Source organism: Monomorium pharaonis, chromosome 3 (assembly GCF_013373865.1).
Source record: "Monomorium pharaonis isolate MP-MQ-018 chromosome 3, ASM1337386v2, whole genome shotgun sequence".
Classification (NCBI taxonomy): Eukaryota; Metazoa; Arthropoda; class Insecta; order Hymenoptera; family Formicidae; genus Monomorium; species Monomorium pharaonis.
Window position 1 is genome coordinate 12,960,155 of NC_050469.1, and position 23,211 is coordinate 12,983,365.

At 40.2% G+C, this 23,211-nt stretch overlaps 1 protein-coding gene across 1 annotated transcript; it reads left to right on the forward strand.

Moving 5' to 3' along the window:
* Window positions 1-144: 144 nt before the first annotated feature.
* LOC105837985 (protein stoned-B) lies at window positions 145-22,270 on the forward strand. Its single transcript, XM_012683223.3, has 13 exons — window positions 145-567; window positions 6,403-9,151; window positions 9,515-10,624; window positions 10,748-11,188; window positions 11,271-11,439; window positions 11,573-11,771; window positions 11,971-12,465; window positions 12,669-12,903; window positions 13,035-13,203; window positions 13,453-13,567; window positions 13,840-14,158; window positions 14,451-14,661; window positions 14,886-22,270. Exons 2-13 carry the CDS (start codon window positions 6,436-6,438, stop codon window positions 15,028-15,030), a joined length of 6,324 nt encoding a protein of 2,107 aa, XP_012538677.1. The 5' UTR covers window positions 145-567; window positions 6,403-6,435; the 3' UTR covers window positions 15,031-22,270.
* Window positions 22,271-23,211: the final 941 nt, after the last annotated feature.

Here is a 23,211-nt window from a genome sequence, read left to right on the forward strand (position 1 = left end):
CTCGCCCTTCGGACGCCGTCGGTTTCGCTGTTCCGGCGAGGAGGACGCCGTCGATTCTTCGGGCCGCCGCCGTCGCTGCCGTCGCCGGGGGGGGCCGTGGGTGGTGCGGCCGCGCGCATGTGTCTTCTCCGATGGAAATGGATCGATGCTGAAAATAGCTCGGCCCTCGCAGGAGAGTACGAGGTGAGTCGCCTTCGCTTTCGGCAGGGCCTCCGCGTCTCTCTCGACGCCCGCCGCCGCCGCCGTCGTCGTCGACGCCGACGCTCGCCCTCAGCGAAAATAATTAAATAACTCGCTCGTGTAACTCATCGCCTCCGACTTCCTGTCCGCTCGATCTTCCGCATCCGGCGCGGCCGCCGTCGCCGCTGCCGCCGCCGCCGACGTCGCTGCCACCGCCGCCGCCGTCGTCGTCGTCATCGTCGTCGTCGTCGTCGTCGTCGCCGTCGCTCCTCTCTCTCTCACGAACCGAGTGCGCCGGCTGCGAGCCGCGACCCGGGATCCCAAGGTCGAGCGGGATGACGCGAAAAAAATGTGCGCCGAATCAACGTGGCTGATGAGGCTGAAATCGTGAGTATATTGCACGGTCTTCCCCCGGTCTTCCGGCGGAATCGCCGCGGCCGCCGCCGAAAGGCGGACGAGGGTTGCCCACCCTCGGCGGCGGCGGACGGCAGGCGCCCTTTCGCATATTCGCCCCGGATTGATCGCCGCTCTGGCGTCCTAATCGCGCGGCGATTTTTATTTTAACTTAATTTCAGTCCTAATCGCGAGATTCCCCGCAACAGGCGCAACCCCCCGCGCTTCTCTCTGTTCGTTGATCCCCACGTTTCTTACTTCGACACCGCAATCCACCGATTTGCGAGGATTGCTCCGAAATGAATGTATGAAAGGTAGCATCGCGTTCCACGCGCTCGCGATTAGGACGAAGCGCGTTGCGCTGCAATTTCGCAAAATGGAATCTACGTAATCTTAATATATACGCAGTTACTGGAATTCCACCGCGGTGTCCGTGGTTACTATAGTTGCACGTTTAATTAATTGTCGCCGCAAAGCTCGGCGGCTACCTACAGCAGCTTGCGCATATAGTAATAAACGCTTCCAGGAAAATGGAAGGGATTAGAAAATACCAACAGGGCGAGTCAGCGTTGTATTTCTTCATTTGATATTCCGTGCATGTGCCGCGCGAGAAGCGTCGTTAATCGTAAGCCGCACTTACGCATTTTATTAGGCGCACGCCTGATTTCACGTACCTGCATTGCTCCCTTTAAGTCTTTCCTTTGGCTTCCATCGGTAGGGCTAGCCTCAAAGAACGACCTACATCGCCTTTTTAAGATAATTTTTAAGGTAATATATACTTTCCTATTCCAGAGTTTAGGTATTTTATTGCGACACTAGAAAGGAACGAAACTACAAATTTCTGCTCTCCAGTTTCTCGAGCGTGCATAATTTGATTTTTAATTCGCATTTCAACGTACTCGAAGTTATCTCTGCAATTCGAGTTAGAGTCTTGTACGGATGCTTATGCTTTCGGGGGCGAAAATCTTGAGAGAGCGAAATGCCACAGTGATCTACACCATGGAAACTCCGCTTGTCTCGCGGACTTGCCAAAAATCTGCATGCGAAGTACGAGGGAGCGATATATCGCTCCCTTCGAATTCTCCTTCGGCGCGGAGATAAAATTAGATTGCGGCGCCGAGCACTCGTTGTCCCCGGTTAGTCTGGATAAAATGTGGCCGACGCGACAAAACGACTACCGTGACAGTGCTACCTAGCACACCGGTGGTCTGCAATGAAACTTAGGAGACCTGATCGATCACGGTGCAGGAAAGGTGGTCTTCGGCAATTCTCGTTTCCCATCTTGTCCCGGTGATCGACTGCGCCGCGAGGAGGACACGTTTAGCAGCCTCTCGCTGGCGCTTATGGAGTATTGATTTTTTATCGCCGCGTGTTGCGTATTACCTCATACTTTCGAAAATATTCGCATTTCTTTTATGAAAACACCGCGGAGTTGTCGCACTGGAAACTGCGGGTGTTCCCGCGGGGAAATAAAAATGTTCGATTTGTTCGAGAAAAACTCGTAGATAAAACGGCACAGTACGACCGTGCGTATTTGTTTTGCAGCTTGCAAACGGAGCATAACGTGTTAAGGTAAATTTTTTATAGACACGTAAAACATACACATTCACGTCGTTTTTAAATATTGTGTAACTGAACAAAACGGAAATACAATCGGGATATATCCAAGCTGATTTAGGAAGCCTCGTGACAGACTTTCGGTGAAATGTGTAATTGACAGGTGTGTGCATACAACTGGCTGTGCTGGTAGTGCCCTCGAGAGATATATCCTCTCGGTATACATATACGTGCTGCCTTTGGTTATAATGGTTACATGACAGATGCGATAGGTTATTGAATATGAATCTTTTCGTTGACGGCATGACCTAATTAAATAATAAGTAAGACAAACCCGAACGAATACCGCATTCAATGACGCACTATATTGCTTTTCCTTTCTATTCTTGTTTAAGTTAAAGTACTTACTTTCTTTTCTCTAAACATTTCTTATTTTATTTAATAATAATCTGAAATATCGCTAATTATTTTTTGCATTCGATATCTATTAAAAATACAGCAAAATTGACGATAGCACTGATACCTAACGTTAAAAAAAAATGTGTTGTTTATTTTTGAATTAAAAAAAAAAGGTTTTACAAACGATATTGTGGCGACCAATTTTTAAGCTGATTTTCGTACACTTTGATTTGAAAGTTTCTATATATAAAACTACGGACGTGCCGTTTTTTATTTATTTTGCCACCCGTGACCTCGCTACATGAAATAATTCTTTGCAAACTGGAATATTGCAAATTGGAAAATCTGATCTAATTATTAATAAAGCTTAAATTAATGGAGCTTACAAGCTTATAATTTGTAATTGATTATGAAACTTTTAAAATCCTACATTATATTAATCAATGAAATGACAATACGCATATTTTGCAGTGATAAAAAGAATTTTAAGTAAACATATTTGATGTAATAATAACAAGTTGCCAATAACTGCTACAATATCTAAATATAACTATTACACTAACAATAAGTAATATATATATGGAAATATATTAATTAGAAATGTTAGTTGATTAATTAAGCTTCTTTTGCCAATACACATTAATCAAGTCCTATAATTACACCAGATTCTAATAATATCTCTGTTATTGAAGATATCATGTACTGTCCCTATTTCCGAAGTATCGTATCTTGTATCGTCAATAATATCGATTCATTGAAACGGTATTAGAGAAATGCTCTCTAACAGACGAAGATAAGAGCGAAACCATTTGGATTTTTAATTTAACCGAGAGATAAGTCCAAGTGTATCAAATATTTATGATATGCATAATTTATTTCCATTCTACTGTGCAGAAGAAGCGAGGGAGGTGATGACATAAGCTGACAGTCGATTGCTTTAATCCAGAACGCCTAACAGGAATCGGTTCGATCTGAACGCTACCTGAAGTCTAAGAAGTTCTTCACGATGACCATCCGTCGGATATTTACATTTCCCTTTAATTCCTAGATCATTTTGTAGGTCCTGTTATATTCGACATTAATGCGACAATATCGCACGAGAATTCAAAATTTTCTAATAATTTCCATTTCCTTTCATTTACGAATACAAAATAAACATTAACTCGATTCGCAATAAGCTTTTTCCAGTAATACAATACATTGATTAGTATCGGCTAAACTTTGGTTAGCTTATTGGCAGTGCATTGGCCAATGCTTTCCCTAATATAACTGCCAATATTGGTCTAAAATTAGATTGCAATTAATGTCCAATATAAAAAGTTAATCAATTGATTTAATATTGAATTAATATTGATGCTTAGACAAATTGACTAAATAAGGTGAAGCGTCTATTTTACAATATTGGACCAATATTGGGGATATTGCCTTTACATTACTTCCCAATATTCGTTTTTATCTTGATGCTCGTTAGACTGCAAGTCTAACAGTTAATATTAATATTAATATTAATACTAATAAAGTGAAGAGAAAAATTTTTCCCGTACCTTTGTACAAAATATTTTTTGACGGTACAAAAGAAATTCCTTTTCGTTACTAGGATCAGCGGCTCCCTTGCTTCTTCTTTCACGTATCGATTATAATTTCGTGACATACATATACGCGAACTCTTTGCACCGCATAAACATGTGTATATGTGCATCACTACAGTGCACAGCCCGGGGCTAGTTCATAGTCGGAGCTGCTTGACGAACCGTGACAAAAAACCTAACTAGTCGAGTATTTTGTGCGTGTGAAAGGTTATTCTTACCGTCGCGCAGAGGTAGTGGTGCATAGCACGTGGGTCACGAAAGACAAAAATGTCGCATTTGAGGGATCTAAAAGAGATTCCGCTCTATCCTCCATCCCCTTTAGCATGCGTACCATCAAAAGACGCACTTTAGTTCACGCTTCCTCCACAAGGCTCATCGCTCGAGAGAACGTTGTGAAAATAGAATCTACTGTACCTGTGCTACGTTTATCGTCTTATTGATGATCCGCTGCTGCATCGCACGCCGGCATATTAATTAAATTCTATCGACACTCTCACAAGTTCGGTGTGCATTCGATTAAAATGCAAATACGCACGTGTGTTGTTGTAGGATCGTAAGCTTATTAGTTAAAGCTAAAAGCGTCGGCGCATATAACTTGCAATCTATCACGATCCATTCTTGATGTCTGGTTTATTGATGGATAATGATACAAACTGCAAAGTGTTTAGCAGCACATCTATTTTGTTATTTTGAAATTTAAATTGACATTTGCGTATAGTACGTGGATTAATAATGTATGATTCTAAATATTCTTGTGGCATATGCATTGCATTGTTATCGAATATCTATCGCGAGTTATCTAACGTCATTCAGCGGAAATACGATGAAAATATCTCATTGGAATTCCGACGAAAAATGTAACGGCGAACGTTTCTCTCGGCAAATCTAATCTATCGGCTTTCTATATAAAGCCTTTAACTGTCTACGACGACTTTGACGGGTTTGGCAGGTTATTTTGTAAGGAAGTTAGATGTCGTAGATCGTAGAGCACAGCTCCCGGAAACGCTGCGAGAGACACCTTGCTTTTATTTCGTCGCTATTTTCCCTTATCGAACGATTGAGGAACGTGGGGGAAAAACACATTCGGTTACTGCACTGCGATCGATCGGTCTCTTTTGGCAATGATCCCGCATCGCCACTCTTTATTCCGAGACACAGATAAGATAAACTAGATTAGTAATAACACAATATTAAATTGACAATCAATTTTTTTATTACATTTACGAGGGTAGTCCCAGAAGTAACCGGCCCAACAAAGAAAACACAAAAAATTTGGGAAAAAATATCTTTATTTCTCAACATAGTCTCCTTTTAGCTCGATACACTTTTCCCAGCGATGTCCAATAGCTTCGATACCCTGTTTATAGTAAGAACCGTCTTCGCCTTTTTTGGACCCAATTTTCCCCTTGCAGTCCATTGTTTTGACTGTTTCCTTCGTCTCAGGTGTGAAGTGATGGACCCATGTTTCATCCATGGTTATGAATCGACGCAAAAACTCGGTTTTATTACTGTGAAACATTGCCGAACACTCGATTGAAACATCCTCACGACACTGTTTTTGTTCCACTGTGAGCAAACGCGGCACCCATCTTGCGCAAAGCTTTCTCCAAATTTTCAGTCAATATACGATGTATAGCACTTTTTAAAATGCCTACGGTCTCTTAGCTCACGCACTTTCAGTCGACGGTCATCCAATACCATTTTATGGATTTTCCTCACCATTTCTGGCATGGTCATCTCATTTGGTCGATCACTGCGATATTCGTCTTGACAGCTCGTACGGCCTCGTTTAAACTCTGCCTCCCAATATTTTATTGTTGTAAATGAAGGAGCAGACTCCCCCAGAGTAGAATCTAGTTCGGCTTTGATATTGGTTGGACTGAGACCTTTCAAATGAAAGTATTGTATCACATAACGATTTCCAATTCTTTCTATGTTTCCAAATTCACTGAGAGAGTTCACTATTGATGGCTGCCAAACAAATATTAAATAACGTAGCGTCTTCAAACTTTACACTTAAGCTTTATAAGGTTGATACTTTCTACTATAGTAATTTTTTTTAAACAACAACCGCCATCCATACATCAGGTACTTCTGGGACTACCCTTATAATAATAATAATGATGCTAACAAGCATGTGTTTCTGTGTCCCTTCCCCCATTATTTATTTAATTCCAGAGAAACTAAAAGTAGTTTTCTAACATTTTAAATTAATTTTTATCGCCGGAGAAATAGATTAGATTTCACAATATTTTCGCGCAATAATCTGGATTTTTATTTGCAGGAGCCTCTTACGCACCACAGTAGGTCTTAGAGGATGCACAAGTTAGCCAAAGGCCTGAAGAAGAAGAAAAAGCCGAAGAAGGGCAAGAAGGGAGCGGAGGAGGAGGACTTCGATCCGGAAGAGCTCGAGCGTTATCGGCGCGAGCGGGCAGAGGCCCAACAGAAAGCCGAAGAGGCCGGCGAATCGACTAAAGGTACCGGATCCGACGAGTGGAAAAAGTTCCAGGCTTTGACTGCTGGCGTCGATTCGGTCTTGAGGAAGACTCAGGATGATCTTGATCGGATAAAGTCTACCTCGTTCTTCCAGCGAAAGGCGCCGTTGGAAGAGAAGAAGCCGGAGGAGGCGAACCAGGAGGACTCCAACAAATCTACGAAGAGGTGGGTGGGGTTCGACAAAGAGGGTAATCCAATCGAGGCCGCACCGTCGGAGATCGACAGCCAGGGAAGGAAGGAAGAGAAACCGCTGGTCAACGAGGACGGTTTCGTAGAGGTGCCGGAGGACGAGGATGAGCAAGAGGACTCCGCCGAGGAGGATATCTTTGACACCACTTACGTCGACGTTCTTCAGAATATCGACGTTCAATTAGCTTACATACCGGACAGTCCGACTGAGGAGGAAACCGGGGACGATCCCTTCGACACCACCAGCGCCGACAAGGTTCTCCGTACAGTCGACAAGAAGGGTAATAAACTAGTCAGCTTGGGCAATGCTGTTGAGGTGTTATCGGGAAGAATCGATTATGTAAGCTCTTGCAAGATCACCAAGGGAAGACGACCCCGACTTCAACAAGATCTATTGTTGGATGACTTTGACGAGGCGGAACAGCCGTCGGCAGAGGCTATTGTAGCGGAACCAGTAGAAGTAGAGAAGACCTTGTTGGATGACGACAGCGATCTTCCTGATATCCCGATCGATTTGACGAAATTACCACCTGTGCTACCAAGACCAGTTACTCCTACGGTTACTCAGGAAGACGCAGTCTCGACTGAGAAAACATCAAATGGACCACTAGATATTTCCGAGTTCGAGATTCTGAAGGAAAAGACAGTCTTGGAAGAAATTCCCGACTTAGATGACGCTGAATTTGACTTAAACGCCGCGCCAGATGAGCCAATTTGTCTCGAGGAAGCCGATGATCCATTCGCCGAGAAAGAGCCTGAAACAATCGATTATCAGGCGGAAATAATCGAGGCCAGTTTTGAAGCAGCTACCTACGTTGACGAGGCCGATCCGTTTGACACTGCATTCGCGGATAACATACTACCAGGTAAAACAGAACTGAAATTCATCGAGAAGGAGCTCGAAGAACTACCTATTTCGGAAGTGTCTATATCGCTGACTGATCCCGCTGGCTTGAACAGAGATTATGAAACTGGTCTGCTAAAACTAGATAATAAACAGAAAAATAATTATGGCAGTTCGCTGTTACCCAAGAAGGATTTGTTAGGCGGCTCGACTACCGATCTTAGCCAGTTGGCGGACGAACCAATCGCGCCTGTAGAGGAAATCACTTATGTTGATCCTTTCGATACATCCGCGGTGAAAGAGCTTCCACCCGGCAAAACAGAACTCAAGGTCTTAGAAAAGGAATTACTCGGTGAGCAACCCAGCAGTTGCATCGAGGACGATGACGATTTTGATCCGAGAAAGGATGAGGAACCAATAAAGCAGTTGCCCGTAAAACCGCCACCACCCAGACCATCCGCACCTGTTAAATCCGCTCCAGTTAAGCCTGTGTTCGCTGTTAACTTCGAGGAAGACGAAAAGATCGAGACAACACCGACGAATCTCGAGAGGAAGACTTCCCGGCCGGAAGTCCTCGATCTAGCTCCAATCAAGGCAGTCGCGTTTGAACTGCCGACCCCGTCGAAGAGACCAGATCTTCTCGCAACTAGCGAAGAGGAAAAGACACTACCCTCTAAACCGTTGACACCGTACTACTCTCAAAAGTCTATAGAAGAGTCGTTGCCGATAGAAGAAGACGACGACGAAGTAGATGTCGATCCGTTCGACACCAGTTTCGTCAATAACGTTGCGCCAGGCAAGACTGAGCTCAAGCTTATCGAGTCGGAATTATTGAGACAAGAGCCTAAGCTACCTCATAGTTTGAGCGATCACGACTTCGATCCGAGGTCTACTGCAGAACCAATCAGGAGACAGAGCGATTTCACGGCTACCTCAGTCGCGCCGGGGAATCTAAAGCTTGCACAGTTGCAATCGTCGCTGATACAAAAGGTTGAAGAGGAAGCGATCACGAGACGGGAACCCCAGAGGCAAGAGAGCTTGTTGGATGCGGAAGTCGAGGTCGATGCGAAACCTCTGACACCTAAAATTGAGAGCAAACCTATCGCGGAAGAAGAGGAGCTTTCTTATTCAGACCCTTTCGACACTTCTATCGCGACGAATATCCTGCCCGGTAAAGCAGAGCTAAAGATATTGGAAAGTGAATTGCAACAAGTTCCTCAACAACCACCACCGCGTCCCATTAATCTGTCCACCGTGATACCTATTGTTGCGTCAACAGTCCCGGAAATTGACGACTTCGATCCTAGAGCAGACGAAGTAAAAGAGACTAAGGACATCCTGTTTTTGGACGGACAGGATCCCGGTGACAAGGTGTTGACACCGCTTCAAAATAAAGATCTCAGTTTGGACGACGACGTGGACCCCTTCGACACTAGCTTTGCTACTAGCAAGCTCGAGCCTGGACAAACCGAACTGAAGTTGCTAGAATCGGAACTGATGAAATAATACATTCGTCGTTATACAGCTCCATTTCTTCAAAGCAATCTTTTAACTATCCGATTGAGCTGTTTAACATAGATGTGTTTTATCTCTTTTGAAGCTACATAAGGGACTATTTAAATCCTTATATTCTACTTGTTGCACACTCCATCAATAGTCTCTATGTACTGTACAATCTAACAAGAGATTTTCAAAAGTGCGTTGATTAATAAATTAAGATTGTATCAAAGAAATATCTGCTTAACGTGCAGATTAAAGACAAACAGACTAAAATTAGTCTATTCTATTTTGATGGAAGTACAGTTAAAAAAATTTCGCTCAAGCTTCAATAATTGTTACAGTTAATTCTTAATCAGGAGTTTTTAAGCCAATTCCATCATGGATTCCAAGGGGGGAAATCCATTCTTAATGGACGATTACGCGACGGAACCGGGGGGCGGCTTGCCCTCGCAGGCTTCCAATCCTTTCCTACAAGATTTTGCCGACACGGCAACGTCTAGGGCGGGCGAGAATCCTTTCTTAAATTTCAGCAGCGACCAGACGTACGAACCGCCGCTGTCCGAGTCTACCAATCCGTTTGCCTCCTTCGGCATTGAAAGTACCGCTGCAGATACCGGATTTGAAGCGATCACTGACATTAATACGCCAGCAACCAACGTCTTCACTAGCCAATCATCAAATATCTTCGTCACGTCCGACAATGCGGGCGTGGATCTATTTGGTACTATGACAACGACGACGGCGACAACGGCAGCCGAGAAACCACAGGCGGCGGTTGCCAGTCCGCCGCAACATACTCCGGCGGCAACGCCTCCGTCGAGAAACGGAAGGCCGTCCAGGCCACCCCCGCCAAGACCACAACCACCGCCGATACCACATCCACCGGCGCAACCACCTGCCAAGAACACGAAGGATCTGATATTATCGGTTACGGGAGCAATGGACGCTACCTCAAACCATCTTCTGGATCGTTTGCAGGCAACCAGAACGCCCAGCCCCACCCTGATGCACTCCCCGTCACCCACTCCGGAGCACAGCTTCGCCGATCTTCTAGACGTCGACAGCAATGTGCCAGACCTGATTCCGGACGATAAGGTTGAGCCGAAAAATCAAGACATCATGGATCTCTTTGAATTAGATGCACCCAACGCTGATGACACCTCGATCGGTATCTTCTCAACTTCCATGACCACCACAGGTACGACTAGTCTCGTCACCGGAGCCTCGATGACCACTACCACGAAGGATAATCCCTTCGCGGCCATGAGCGAAGAGGCGGCGGTCCCGCAAGCACAGCCTGCCTTTGGAATGGAATATCCGGATGATATCATCAGTAACGAGAAACGGCCTTCAATTACCACAGCGACTCCTTTCGCGGTCGTGGAAACAGACGTCGGACAATCCGGCACCGTCTTGGATCTTGCGAAACCTGCTCCTGCGGTTCAACCTGTGTCAACAGCTGCTGAATTTTTCCAAGGTTGATTAAAAAAATTTTTCTCCCTTTTTTTTAAATTAAGTAAAAAAGAAAAATTATAATCTAGAACACATTATATTGTTTTAATATTATTGTACATATTATAATTTTATTTTTTTTTTATAGGAGCAGAAGTTTCCACCGATACTGCCGCGAACTTCTTCTCCATGACCGACACAACCACAACAATGCCCTTCGCTGTCGAAACCACGCCCGCACCCTTCACAGCTGCAGCTCAACCCTTGTTTGCTCCGTCGGAAGTTACACAACCCGCCTTCGCCTCGGACCTACTGGGTGATTTCGGAGAACCGACCAAGGAGGTCAGCAGTGGCCTGATCTCCACCAGTCCGACCCCTGGAACGGAGTTTCCCGGGAACGAGGCTTTCCGGCCCGAAGAAGAGTTGGATAATTTTGCCGCTACGACGAAGGCGATCGAGAATACCAGCGATTCATTCGATGCTTTTGCATCCAAATTCGATAGGGCCGCCGAAGTGGAAACCAGCAGCGGAGATCCCTTCTTAGATGCCTTCGGCGGCGGATCAACCGCTATGGACACCTCCAGCGATGGTAAGTGAATGACCGCGACAACTTGTAAGAACTTTACATTTGATGTGCCAAACTATTCATCCCAAAATGATTTCCCCTACAGTTTGGGGAGACTCGTCGGTAGGTGGCTCGGAAACGGCGATCACTGGTTTTGGAGAACCCGATGGTTTTGATTCTTTCTTGAGTATGACGGCACCACCGTCGGATGTAAAAGTGAAAAGATCCGAGTCCGCGGATTCGGACGAAGGACCCGATTTCAGTGTATTTATTAAGTGAGTCGAAAAAAAAACTGTTTTTTCTTGTTGAATTAGAGATGAAAAAATTTTTTAATGGATTTACACAGAATATAACAATGCCAATATTAACACTAGCGCATGTTTAACGCCAATCTCTTATTTATTTTAGACCGAAAGAAGGAGAACAGATGGCAACAATAGAAAGCGGACCTGTACCTACGTTAGCGCCTCCGCCGAAAAGTCCGCAGGTCGTCGCGTATACGGATTCCTCGCCGCGCTTCAATCCCTTCGATAAATCCGGAATCGCGCAGGATGCCGTGGTATCCGAAACTGCACAGACAGCCGAAATGGGCAGAACAGATTCTCAGGTATTTTAAACATTAAATTATACCATGCACACGACATTACTTTAAATCGCTTCTCCGTCATACGAATATTTTCACGATCAGCTTTTGTTTTTTGTTATTTAAACGCAAAAGCATAAATATGAAGGAATTGTTCAACGTTTAAGATGCAACAAACATAATGAATAAGTCCTGCATAGAAATCAAATCATTTTTTTTCCAGGAAACCCCACCTACTCCTCTGTTTGACGAGGACGTTAGCCAACCGCTCGAGGATTTCCCGCGGATAACTTACACCGGCGACGGTTGGGAAATGCAGTTACGGCAACCGAATAAGAAGAAAATCACGGGGCAACGTTTCTGGAAGAAGATCTTCGTCAAGCTAGTTTACCAGGGTGACAGTCCGATCCTTCAGTTGTTTAACAATAAAGACGACAAAGACCCATTTCAAGAATTACCCCTGCTCACTTGTTATTCGGTGTCAGACATTGGCGCCCAACAATTCGATCAATACGGAAAGATCTTTACGGTGAAGCTGCAATATATCTTCTATAAGGAGAGGCCCGGCGTGCGACCTGGCCAAGTCACGAAGGCGGAAAGAATCACAAACAAACTCAGTCAGTTCGCAGCGTACGCTATTCAAGGGGATTATCAAGGCGTCAAAGAGTTTGGGAGTGATTTGAAGAAATTGGGTCTTCCTGTCGAACACGCACCTCAGGTATATATTTATAATTGTTTTAAATTTAGAATACAAGTCACGTACAAGGGCTATCAAGCAGTGCGATTAATATATTAGTATGCAATGCTCGTAATGATTAATATTCTAAAGGTAAATGTTGCATATAATAAGCTTTTAAGCATTAACCGTGTGGGTTGCATCATTTACATTAATTTCCATTAAATGTTTCATGCTGTTTGCAGATTTCTCAGTTATTCAAACTTGGTTCCCAATGTTACGAAGACATGAAACAATTTTCCGTCGCTATCGAAGAAGCTCTCTTCAGGTTACCGGCGCATCGTGATCGGGCTCTAACTTACAAAATGGAAGAGGTCCAGGTAACAGTAGTGGACGAGCTGTACGTCGAGCAGAGCGCGGAGGGTCACGTAGACAAACAGATCGCACGTGTTCGTCTTTTCTTCCTGGGTTTCCTTTCTGGTAGATATTTCAACGATTATGAATAATAATAGCGTGCTACATCCGTACTGCATCACAAAATGTATTATATAAAAATTCTTTGTTCTCATTATTTAGATTTTCTTATGAAACAAACTTGATTTATTGTTTAGGTATGCCCGACATAGAATTAGGAATAAATGATATGTGGCGACAGGGTAAGGAAGTCGTTGGCAGGCACGATATCATCCCCGTCGTAACGGAGGAATGGATTCGCTTGGAGAATGTCGAGTTCCATTCCTGCGTCCAGCAGGACGAGTATGAAAAGTCGCGGATAATAAAGTACGTATCCCCTTCCCTCCCTCCCGCCCCTTAAGAGTGCGATAATGAAACCGATAAATGCGATTTTTCTCTAATAATTCTAACAATTTCTTATACGCCATGACGAATGAAACATATCCTTGTTTTAAGAAACTGGTACAATTTGACTTGCCTTTTAATTAACAAACGTACATGTTTTAACCATAAAACTATAAATCAGATTTATAATTAATATTCTACTAACATCTATCCTACTAACTATCTCTTAAGGTTCAAGCCCCCTGATGCATGTTACATTGAATTGATGCGGTTTCGCGTAAGACCGCCTAAAAATAGGGAACTACCGCTTCAGCTAAAAGCTGTTATGTGCGTTACTGGGAACAAGGTAAGCTTCTACTTCCATACCTTCAGCAAACTTTCCGTTTAATATTTAAATAAAAGCGAAGACTCCGCGTTAATTTTAGCCGTCATCGTAACATTATTTTATCTTTTTAATAGCACTGTCACTTTCCGTTTTATTATAAAAGTACTGGTTATTATAGAAAATTTTTCTTAAAATTATTTTTCTTTCCTTAATTCATTTTGACGCGCAGCAAAATTTTATAACGACATGCTTGTTAGTGTCACATCGTTTGACTTCTGATTACGCGTAATTAGGTGGAGTTGAGAGCGGACATTCTCGTTCCTGGTTTTGCGTCGAGAAAACTGGGCCAAATACCATGCGAGGACGTGATGGTTCGCTTTCCTATACCCGAGTGCTGGATCTATCTCTTCAGGGTAGAGAAACACTTCAGGTACGGTTCGGTGAAATCGGCACACAGACGAACAGGGAAGATTAAAGGTATCGAGAGATTCTTGGGCGCCGTCGACACGTTAGAACCGCAGCTGATGGAGGTAACTTCCGGTCAGGCGAAGTACGAGCATCAACATCGAGCTATCGTGTGGAGAATGCCCAGGCTGCCCAAAGAGGGGCAAGGTACATGCCTATACCTCCTCTTTATTCGGTTAAAACTATCAATTATTAATTTTAATAATTAAACGTCAACTCTATTTATTTTACAATTGGAAAAAGTTATATTTTATTTTGTAAGATGGAAAAAATAGAATTTAGAAAATCTTAACGATACGATTTACTAAACGTAAGACTATTTAGGCTCTGCATAAGAGTAGAAACATCACGCAGAATGACTTAAATATACTATGTGTTTAAATCATTATCCAACACTGCTGGCGACCGTCCAATTTCGATTATTCACGGTTATTTCCAGGCGCGTATACGACGCATCAGCTGGTTTGCCGTATGGCTCTCACCTCCTACGATCAGATACCCGAAAATCTCGCGGAATACTGTTACGTGGAGTTCACGATGCCGGCGACGCAGGTGTCCCACACGACCGCGCGGAGCGTCAGCCTCCAGAACAGTGACAGTGATGCGCCCCCGGAAAAGTACGTCCGAAATTTGTCGCGTCACGAATACAGGTGAGTTTAAAAAAATGCATTTTCTTTTTCAATAGAAATTAGAAATTGCATAGAGCACAAGAACGCACAACTTTATATTTATCAAATTTCTCAATTATGGAAATTAATATTCACTGCTTGATGCCCCTAGAGAAAATCTAATCCATCCACTTGTTTAGTTTTCTTCTCTTCTTAGACTAGTATTATTTCTGAACATTGCTGCATTATCAAACATTGTTATTTAGGGTGGGGATCGAGCACACGCAGGGCGAAGGGCCGAGTGCGTACATCTCGGCGACAATATCGAAAAAAATCCCTGAGAGTACGCCGGAAGTTCAAGAGACGCCTGAAGCACCGGCTCCGGAGTCCGATTCCGATTCCTCGGGATAACGTGGCTAATCTGTCGCTATAAGTCAACGTCGATTGATTATCTCCGCGTTGTAATAATTAGTACCAAGGGTGGTAGGGGGGAAAGGATAGAAGAGAAAGCTAAAAAGGGAACGCGTTACGTAAGTCGATCGGTAGAGAAGCTACATATGGCTGACACACTAGTCGTTTAAGCGATGAACATAGGTACTATATCGTGTACGTATTACTAATCTGTATACAGAAAGAAAATTCGCGCGAATCCGCCATGAGACGTTTCACGAGTTCGCAGGTAGTTATAATTAACCACGGATAATTGTCCAGAATGCGCGATTCAACATTAGCCGATTCGACGGCTGTTATGATTATTGAAAATAGAGAAATGGAATCAGATCGGCAAGGACTAAAATTAATCGATTTACAAGATGACATTTTGACACTCACATGCCTTGATCGTTAAATGATCAAGGTAGCCAGGTTATAAAATTGAAAACCTTAATTTGCCTAATAATTTAAAGAGAACTGTAAATTATTATTGATTTTTTATTCGAGATTCTCGCATTTTCTCCAGATATAGAGGATTTGTTACTACTCTTTTTTTTTAATCTTTGATTCAATCGCTATGAACATTATCTGTAAAATAATCTCGCGGGTGAACGATTCGCGAAACGTCTCGTTCGCACTCGCGCGCAAAGTAGTGGCTAATGACAAGTAAATTAGAAGGAAAATAATTTGGAATATGGAAGGACAATACCGCTTTTCCGTTTTGTTTAGCTTGTTAAGTCGTAGAGCAGTCGCGATGGAAAGCTTTGCGCTCGTATAAAATTGCGTTCATCATGTCGTATCGAGTATTTATTGATGTCTCCATTAGCGGACTGTAATATAAAAATTGGCGATGAGACATAAGCGTACTGCACGCTTTTTAAAAAAAGATTCAAATTTACACACCGATTATTTGGATTATCTAGTGCTCAGGTTTTTCTGATTTACATAGCAATGATGTTTTTTGCTTGCATATTACAACTGAAACGTTTCATTTAAATATTTTAAAACTTTTAATTATATTTTAAGAAACATTCAAAAATCTAAAGATCTGAATTTTTATATATTATTGGAAGAAAAGATTGCCCACAGAGAGAAAGATATATCGCTAAATCACGTTGTCGTCGCAATCAGAGAGCAACGATCTTAGTTAGTCTAACGACGTTACTTTATAGACACTAGCATATCCCGTTGTTTGAGCTTATAGATGATCTATGCATACCGTTATCTAGTCGCTAGTAGGTACTAAGTTATAAATTATAAATTATCACGGTTAAAGTCTGCGATTAGAATCTATAAGATAGTGTGAGGGCAACAAATGAGGTATCGATTATTCTAGAATGGTGTGGTGTACATTTTGTGTGTATAATATTAATTCAGTGTGAATGAAAAATATGATTGTGATTTGCGAAAGTATATCTAGTCCTTAACAATATTCGTGTGAGCAAGTAATAATCCTCGCACGAAAAAACAAATAATTAAAAACATTGCACGATTGCAACAATAGCCAGTGTTGGGTAGTATCTAGACACTTGTATAATAAATATCTATCCGAGAAAAAAAATGGATATTAGTATGATCAGATGTAAAAATATATAATTACATACGAAAAGATCTAATAATATATGATCATATATCATCTAATCCGAAATTCAGCGCGATATGATCGTGTATAATCATAAAAATATATAATTAGATATGAAAAGATATAATAATAATATATGTTTTTTATATGATTATATAAAATACATAAATCATTAAATCTTTTTATATCTAATTATGTATTTTTATAATTATGATTATATCGCGCCAATTTTCGGATTTGATTATATATAATCATATATTATTAGATGTTTCGTATCTAATTATGTATTACACCTGATCATATTAATGTCCATTTTTTCTCTGGTAGATACCTGTAAAGAGATACTTTTGTGTATCTGGGACTGTACTTAACATACATTTATATTAAAGTATATGTATCTTTATTTAAAAAATTTTATTTTTTCAGATACATTATTTTCACGTACTTTTTGTGTCTGACAAAAAAGAATTTATTCTGAAAAAGTAAAACCAGAATCCGATCTTCTAATGTTTTTTTCGTAAAAGAGAACCAATTCTATAAATTTTTGAAAAATCAAGACCATCGAGGAATAACAATTTGAGTATCTGTATACATTTTAATTAGTGTATCTGTATTTGTATATAGATATATTTCTTTACATTTATCTGTATCTATATCGAGATACATAATAAAAGTATCTTACCCATCACTGACGAACTGTAAATTCCTAGATATAAGTTTTCGTTCTTCGTTATTGTATTATTTTTGTCGTTTTCGGTCGGTGTGCAAGGCTACCGGCTTGTGGCAGGAAAGCAGCATCACCAAAGATAAAAATGAAGTCCACTAATAATGAAGTAGCATAATTATGCGAGGTTTCTATCATGTACCGTGAGTACAGAGAGATCTCAATTAATTACATAGTTCGATGTGTGTAATATTATCTTGTATTTAAAATAAGGTATTTAATCGATTAGAGATGTAAGCTTCAGTTGTGTTTTGAATCTTTCGTTGACGCATTCTCAATCTGCGGAAAAGGTCAGAAGAGTTCATTCTAGTCCCTAGCTATTAAGACAATTGTATGACACGGACAAGTTTTCCGTCGATCATACATTAGTTAATAAGATAAATTAAGGATCGATTTTAAGCGTAACTTCGATAGCGAATATCGATAAATACAGCCAACCAAATAGATTAAGAGCGCCCGTTAATTGTTAGCTGCTACTCTGATCTTCGACGACGATTGTAAATTAGTCACAAATGTCTCACAAAATCACGGATCTATTCGGCAGAAAATGATTTAATTAAAATGCCGCTATTTTTAACAAATGGAAAGAACAGTTCTCTACAATAAAAACACAAATCATTAATAACACTCCTAATAGACACTTCATTGCGGATAAAAATATTCATGTAGCGATTAGTCATAGTATCGAAAGTTTAAAGAAAATGCGTGCAAGATACAAATTTAAATTGGATTCTCGCAATTTAAAACAGCGCAAAGCTTTTCGAGTTACAGTGTTGAGGTATTTGAGTTCGGTATCTCTAAAACGGATTTTGGGTGGGTTCTTCTTTACGGAGGCCTGCGCCAAGACGTGACGTTTCCAGCTCGTGATCTCAAAATACGTATAATCCTACCGTCGTGTGATCCAGAACGGCGTGTATCTAAGCAAAAGAGGAGAAAAAGAAACCAAAGGCATAAATACAGTTAAACGTTGCATGTATAGATTTTAGGAAGGGATAAGTAGTTAGTGAGAGTAAGTGTGTGGCTCCAGCGTGTTTACAGTAATATTCTGAGAGAGAATGTGAAGAGAGAGAGAGAAAGAAAGAAAGAGAGAAAGAGAGAGAGAGAGAAGAGAGATTGTACGGGGATGCAGATTGGATTTTGAACATTTAACGAAAGAGAATTAATACTCGTCACATGTTTGTTGCAATTTTGCCTGAGAGTTTTGCTCCACCGACGAATTTCCTACGTTAAGAAGAAGGAAAATTATAAGAAGAGCAAACGCTATCATGAGAACGTTTATGAAAATCGTCTCTAAAAGTATTACACTTTATAAAGGACTCATTATATGACGCGACTTGTTAATTTCATTTACGGATATTTTAATACAATCACGCGCGATGCGTTGTAAGCCTTGAAAGCTCATAATTATACGATACATAACTCACGTGTTTCGTGAAATGTGATGGTACTCCCTATTTCTGTAAAAAGTATAGCTTTGATGTTAGCATGTATACAGCGAATAATTGGAAATAGACAGGAGATTATCATCACGATCTCTCCATCACAATATATAAATGTGTCATGTGCGTATACTGATCCCTTGAGAAACAAAGAATTATTTATCTATTACTCCCTTGAAAAAAAAGCATTATCTCCGTAAATTAAGTAGAAATTGTAGGCAATATATATATATATATATTATATACGTATAGTTCGAAATCCTGTTGATCCGACATGGCATAAGGAATACATTGTAAAGAAAATTACAAACCGTAGAATAATATAATCGTTGTCCCTATCGCATCAAGAAATGTTCTGTACAGGTGAAAAAAAAGGTCTGTAAAGATAAAGTTTAGTCGCGCTTTTTGTGAGACCGATATGTAATATTTAGGAAAAATATAAAAAAAACGGAATATCATGGACGGAGGGTGTGTGACGTAGATGAGAGAATAGCGTGTGTTACTTTGAGGATTACTTCTTCACAATGTGCACGCGATCGCCCTTAAATGAGATCATCGAGAAAAGCTTAACTGCAACTTGCGCTTTTTATCCCGCGCGACTGTATTTTGCTACAACAAACCGAGAGCGAGTGAAGCGACTGAAAATACAAGTCACTAGTTCCGTGTAAAGCAAAGTGTTAAAGTATTGTAATAAAGAAGGAATCGACTAACGTTGAAGTAACGACGGCCGCAAAAGATTCTTCCAATGTACATTGCCCATTTGGATTATAAACAGCACAAAGTATCTAAATTATCTTGATTTAAATTTCCTCGAAACTGAGCTTGATCCACTTGCAGTTTCACAGCTTCAGACAAAACACAGTTCTTCGTATTACGGAAAAGACTACGTCGTGCAGCGCTCTCGCGTCTATATGTTTAAAATACTTAAGCGAGTCTGTAGATACTGTTGTCGTATAGTTTTGCCAAATCGCTTTTAATAATTGTCTTTTGTTTGAAGCGCGTTGTTGAAGATTCTGCCAGGAGTTTATATGATTCTGTAAGGTTCTAAGTGTGCTCAAAGCTGGTAGTTTCTTAGCCTATTGTTAAGATATGATAAGGCAGGAGAATATAAAAAATAAATAATATATATTTAAACGCGTTATTAATTCAATATTAATGTTGTAATTACACGGTGCTTGTAAACATTATATTAGCGAATGATGTCATTTAAGGGTTGATCGACATCAGGGTTCGTTAAGAGCGGATCGCTGAAACAATTGTGTACCACTTTATTTCATCATGGCAGACAGTAATGTATAACATGTTCGAATAAATAACTTACGTTACATATCGTAATCCAGAGCTTTTTATAGAGTTACAACACGAGTGTTCCTTCGAACCTACGCAAGTACGTAATCGCCGTAAAAAGTATATATAATCGCACTCTCCAATCTTATAACGTCATACATTTTGACCAATTTAATATAATGTGCGAGCCATTTCTTTTAAATTTGTACGTAAATAATGATTGTTGTAAAAGTACTTTTTTGTGGAAACTTGAAAATAATTAGAGGGAACATTGCGGTAAAACTAAAAAGGTGTATACATATATATATATATATATAAATCATCGCAATATGAAAGTATATAAGCTCCAATGTTTCTCTCGATTTAATTTAAGACCACATAATTTTTCGGAGAACTTGTTTACAATATTTCTTGTATAGAACTTTTATATAGAACGGGATTCGAGATAATACTTGAACAACGCGATTGCGAAGTTAACAATTTAAGAAATGTGCATATAATATCGTAAATGATCAATCATTTGTTATAATTTTTTTTCTCAGCTTAATTATTACGTAGAAATCTCTCTGTAACGATTATAAATAATTTGATAATATTTATCTGCATAGATAAATTTGATCTGCAACCGGTTGACTAACAATTCTCAGAGTGTTCTTTTTTTTACACAAGGACAATATATATCCACAGTAGATATAATATTAATAATGTACCTATCTTTAGTTTTTACGCGGGCTATGACCCAGCATTCTTTCTAGATCGATTGCAACAACGAGCAAAAAAGAAATATTATTACAAAAATGTAGCTTTTCCTTATATAAATGCTGATTTAATCAAGAAGAATGGGCAATGTTCTACGAGATAAGAATATAAGGGTATCATAAATAAGATTGTAATCCAAAAGAGCAAATTAGTGTACGTTTCTCTAGAATAGGAATTTCCAAATTTCGAAAGGGAGAAGGCGATTAAGACAGAGATGTGACTTTCTATTAGGAAAGATCTGGAGCAAAAATAAAAAAATGAATTATACGGTCGAACTTTCACTTTGAGAATCTGGATTCGAGCAAACGACGTAATTAGCTCGATCTAATTGACACTGGACTCGAGCAAACAACATAATAAGAATTACCGAAAGAATGCGCGCTTTCCGCGTATCAGTATTGTTTTTGAAGAGGAAGTGCAAGAAATCCAACGTCAAAAAAAAGTCTGGATTAAACACTACTAGGAAGCTTACGCGTCACATTACATTTCACATTACACTTGCGTTTTTGAGTGCGCGTGTGGTCGCGAGTTTAATTTTGACGCTCAAAAAAAAAAAGAGAAGCTAATTAGTTTCGTAATACATAATATTCATAGTGGTGCCAGTATAATACGTGTAATTATTGTACGTGAGCTCATACACACGTTAAGCTCATGAGAGGTAAATTAACGCAGATTAACGGCAGGATTGTATAACGTAGAGAGCGTGGACGAAGACTTCGTTCCGGTTTCTCGATTTGTTCGCGACGGTATCGACCCTTTGAAAACGAAAGAGAGATGGGAATAACGTGTAATGCGTGTAACAATAATAATTCCCTGCGAATAAAAGGAGAAGAAATATTGATACTTCTAATATATGAGTGTACAATGATATAATGTACCTAATTACTTTATGCATGTATCTATACTTTAATTGTAATCTAATCAATACTATAATCATGTGATGTATACAAAGAGTACCAAAACGAACAACAGAAATGTCTCAAGAAATTCTATGTGTATAATAATTTACAAGTGTGTGAGAGAGAGAGAGAGAGTTGCGCGCACAGACCATTTTTGAAAGCAAAAAATGAAATAAATGTAGCATTGTTAGCAAATGGTACGAGCGATAAATTCTATGTACTTATAAATAATATAGCATTGTTTAAAGGATGAAAATGTAGTCGCGTCTGATAAAGTTATATTTTTTAGTGACGTTTTTAATCTTACAAATGCGCTGCAGCCTTCCATTGCAATTGTGTTACGTATGTTTATTTAGTTTCTTTATATTAGGGAGCAAGTAGCTAACGTAGAGTTTCACGGTTATTCGATCTCTAATCAACACACTAATTTTTAATAAAACCGACTAATAATAGACGCGGTAAGAAGAAATATATATTTAGTTGTTACGAATTATGGCAAATACTGTAATAAAGGATATGTAAATGACAATATTTCACATTGTCACATGCTCGTGCATACATACAGCGATTAGGGATAAAACACCGGAAATATTTAATAGGAAATCTCCATGCCAACGCTAATTGTCCGCTTTCCCCTCAACGGCGATCACATGCATGAACATTGCCTCGGGAAACGCAACGTCTAAATTTTTTGTATAAAGTACAACTCCTTTACTTCTCGGTTCTTTTTCTACATTTAAATTATACAGTATCGGCGCAAGCACAGCCGTTCGTATTCGACGATGCAATCACACCGCGTAACATTTTTCTAATCTTCGCAGTACTTCCGTAAGTACAAGATAAGAGCGTGCTGCGCCTCGCGCAAACATCTGCGTAATCTTACGTAACCTTTTGTGTGGTTTTTTCCTTCAATTTAGCATTCCTTTTGCTTTTTTCTCTCTCTTCGCGCTGGATTTTAAATTTGCACGTTCCTCCTTTTTGTTCGCAAAATGTAAATTATTGTACGCGCGTGTATGCGCGCTGCGCGTACAATAATTTATATTCAAGGTCTAATCTGACGTTTGTAAATTAAGATTTCGTTGGTGATGCGTTTCTATTATCGCATTATTATCGTGTGCGTCCACAAGCGCTTGTAGATTTGCATTGCGGAAATATAACTGTATTCTTTGGAGAGCCAATGTAGGGAAAGAGTGAAGAAATAAGGGAAATGGAACAAGAGAACAGGGAACAAATTATAAGTCCTTTTAGATTTATTTAAAGTCCTTTTAAATAAGGACTATATAAATTAAAATTTTTGAACCAGTTTTGCTACATCTTGTATGACATATTTATGCCTTACATATTTTATTTGTATTCATTACGCGTTAAGTTTAATTATTCATTGGGGAATTGTAAAATCCTAATTCCTATTTATAATGCCTAATATTCCTTTATACGCAGGGTTAAAGAAATAGTTCAATATGTTAAATA